Source organism: Aedes albopictus, chromosome 1 (assembly GCF_035046485.1).
Source record: "Aedes albopictus strain Foshan chromosome 1, AalbF5, whole genome shotgun sequence".
Taxonomy (NCBI): Eukaryota; Metazoa; Arthropoda; class Insecta; order Diptera; family Culicidae; genus Aedes; species Aedes albopictus.
The window spans coordinates 114,664,460-114,667,098 of NC_085136.1; the positions used below are offsets into that span (position 1 = coordinate 114,664,460).

Here is a 2,639-nt window from a genome sequence, read left to right on the forward strand (position 1 = left end):
CTACCTTGATCTTGCCGACTGCTATCGCCTTGTTCGCCTCCCCTACGGGGAGCTTGAACGTGGCAATCTGCGTACCAGCCGGGCCCTTTCGCAGGTGGATCGATGCACTTGGTACATCTATCTCGCACTGCTGTTTGAGTATGGCTGCGAGCTCTTCTGCGTCGACGATTTCGTCCAGGTTTTTACACTGGAGAGTTGCTGTTAGAGCTCTTACCTGTACTTCCTGGGCTAGTGCCTTGTAGGATGCACCTCTCTTGGCCGCCTTCAGCACTATCATTATCTCTCCAGGCCTGGTGCGTCGGATGCTCTTTACATCCGCGCCCAGCGGTGAGAGACGATTTTCGCCCCGCATGGCCTTCAGCACCTCGGCGTATGCACCCTTAAATGAAACAACACAGCGCAACGAGTAACTTTCACGCAGCGACCGAAAAGACAAAAGAATTTTCACGCAGATTTGTGTAACACCGGATCAGCACATTTTTTGTGTTGATCCAGTGTTACACAAATCTGCGTGAAAATTCTTTTGTCTTTTCGGTCGCTGCGTGAAAGTTACTCGTTGCGCTGTGTACATCGAGTTCTGCGTGTGTGTCCGCCTCGGTTATGAAGACCAGCGCGTCGCTCCGTTCGCGCTTGCGGGCTGGTTTCCCTTTCCTCAACTTGTTTCTTTCTCTTTCCAACCGTAATCCAAGGGTTCTCCTTCCCTTGGTCTGGTTGGCCGCCACTCTTCTTGGGATGGGCTTGGTTTCCCTGCCCCTTGCGCGCTTCGGCTTCGCACCTGTTTCTGCCGGACGCTTCTTGGACCGCGACTTTCCAGCAGGCTTCGACCGTGCAGCTTGAGTCGTAGGGCGGCTTGACCGTTCCGCTACGGCCCCGGCAAGCTGCATTGTCGCGTTACCCGCAAAGAGGAGGGTGCCCGTTTGCGTGGACCGTTCCTCCTTCCTTGCTCACGTCTGCAACACTTCGTTCTTTTGCCAGGATATCGTACTCTTTTTTGGCCGGAGCCAACGATTTGCCCAGCTTCAGCATGCCCTGTTTCAGGTCCTTGCTGATGTTGCTTCGACCACTAGTATAGCCGATCAGCTCATCCAGCTGTTCGGCCACTACCAACATCTTTGGTAGTCCACTTCTGTTGCGGTACAGCGCCCGCGTGAGGTCTGCACCAGTCATCTGTGCTGCTTCCTCAGTTGGCACTGTACCGCTTTTTGCGCCTACTCCACTTGCGATTGCGCTCATTGAGCTACCCGCTTTTGCGTCGCTGGCGGATGCACCAGCCCCTCGTGGTAGCGATCTGTTGACCACCCCCCCACAAGCCGCTACCCATCGTTGTTAATGAAGTAGTCGCCGAGGATCCTGGTGGTTAACTATACAAGCAGGGAGGCCACCCGAGGGTTGGCCCAGGCTAATCAGGATACTTCAACTGAACCTATTTCCGCCCAGCTAGTTGCCTAAGCTGGACACAGATCAGAGTAGAGCCAAACACGCAGCGGAAACGGGAATTCCGAGAGAAAATAAAACTTGTACGCGGAGACTCTAGTTTACTTTGCTTGCATCACAGGGCGGTCGCCCAAAAGTACACTCCTCTAATGGCCCTCGGAACCTCGGCGTGCGTGTCCGCCTCGGTCTTGGAGACCAGCTCGTCTGCCTCTATCGCGCTTGCGGACTGGCTTAGCCTTTTTTCTTGACTTCTGATCTTCTAGAGGTTGACCTTCTGGTTCTGTAGCTTAGTTTCCTTACCACTTGTGCGCTTTGTAATCAGCTAAGGTGCCTGGTAACTGATGCTAGTCGACCTCTTCTTTTTCAATCCGCGTCTGCTTTTTTCTGCTGGGCTTTTCTTGTCCCCAGCGAGTCACGCCGCTGTCCGACGGATTTCGGCGTTGCAGCTGAGCCCTAGGACAATTTACCATCTCCCCTACCGCGCCGGGGAGCTGCATGGTTTCGCGCGCCATCTTCGAGCTTTCAGCAACGAAGAAGTAGTCTTTTTGTTACTTTTGCGCGCATCGAGGTTGTACTCCTTCTTGGCCAGAGCCACCGACTTGCGGAGCTTCAGCAGACCTTGGCAGACCTAGCTTAAGGTCCTTGCTGATGTTGTTCCGCCCGCTGGTACACCCAATCCTTGACGCAATCAGCTCATCGAGTTGCTCAGCGGCTACCAACATCTTTAGTATCCCACTCCTGTTACGGTTCAGCACCTACGTGAGGTCTGCGCCACTCATCTGCGCATCCTCTGCGGACGCTGTACCGCCTCGTGCCACTCCTGAGGGGTGAAGGTGTGGCAACTGCAGTAGTACACCCCTCGTCAGACGTGCAGTGGAAACTTTCTCTTGGCCTGGAAACCTACAAGTTGTTGTTGTACAGATCGCTGCTAGCTTAGCCTTATCCGCCACACAGTTCCCATTAACGATGGGGATGCGGTACAGTTTGTTATGAAGTTTATTAGTGTATTTTTAACTTTGTAATAGTTTTAAAATGTAATATTGGAGTCGCTTAGTATGTTTAAATCTCGAAGCTATTTCCAAACATTGGATAAAAGTTTATAAAAGTTAAGTGCTGCTAACTTCAGTATCCTTCTTCATTTTCTAACAATTGGTTCCAAAATTGTTTAAATAAACTATACCCATTCTTTTCCTTCTATTTTCGCA

At 52.0% G+C, this 2,639-nt stretch overlaps 1 protein-coding gene across 1 annotated transcript in view; it reads right to left on the reverse strand.

Annotated features, from left to right (window-relative positions):
• LOC134289046 (STAM-binding protein-like) overlaps positions 1 to 277 on the reverse strand; it is a 1,746-nt gene extending 1,469 nt beyond the window's left edge. The window contains exon 1 of the mRNA XM_062855050.1: positions 215 to 277. Within this exon, the coding sequence (XP_062711034.1) occupies positions 215 to 277 (63 nt within the window). The remainder of the gene's footprint in view (positions 1 to 214) is intronic.
• Positions 278 to 2,639: the final 2,362 nt, after the last annotated feature.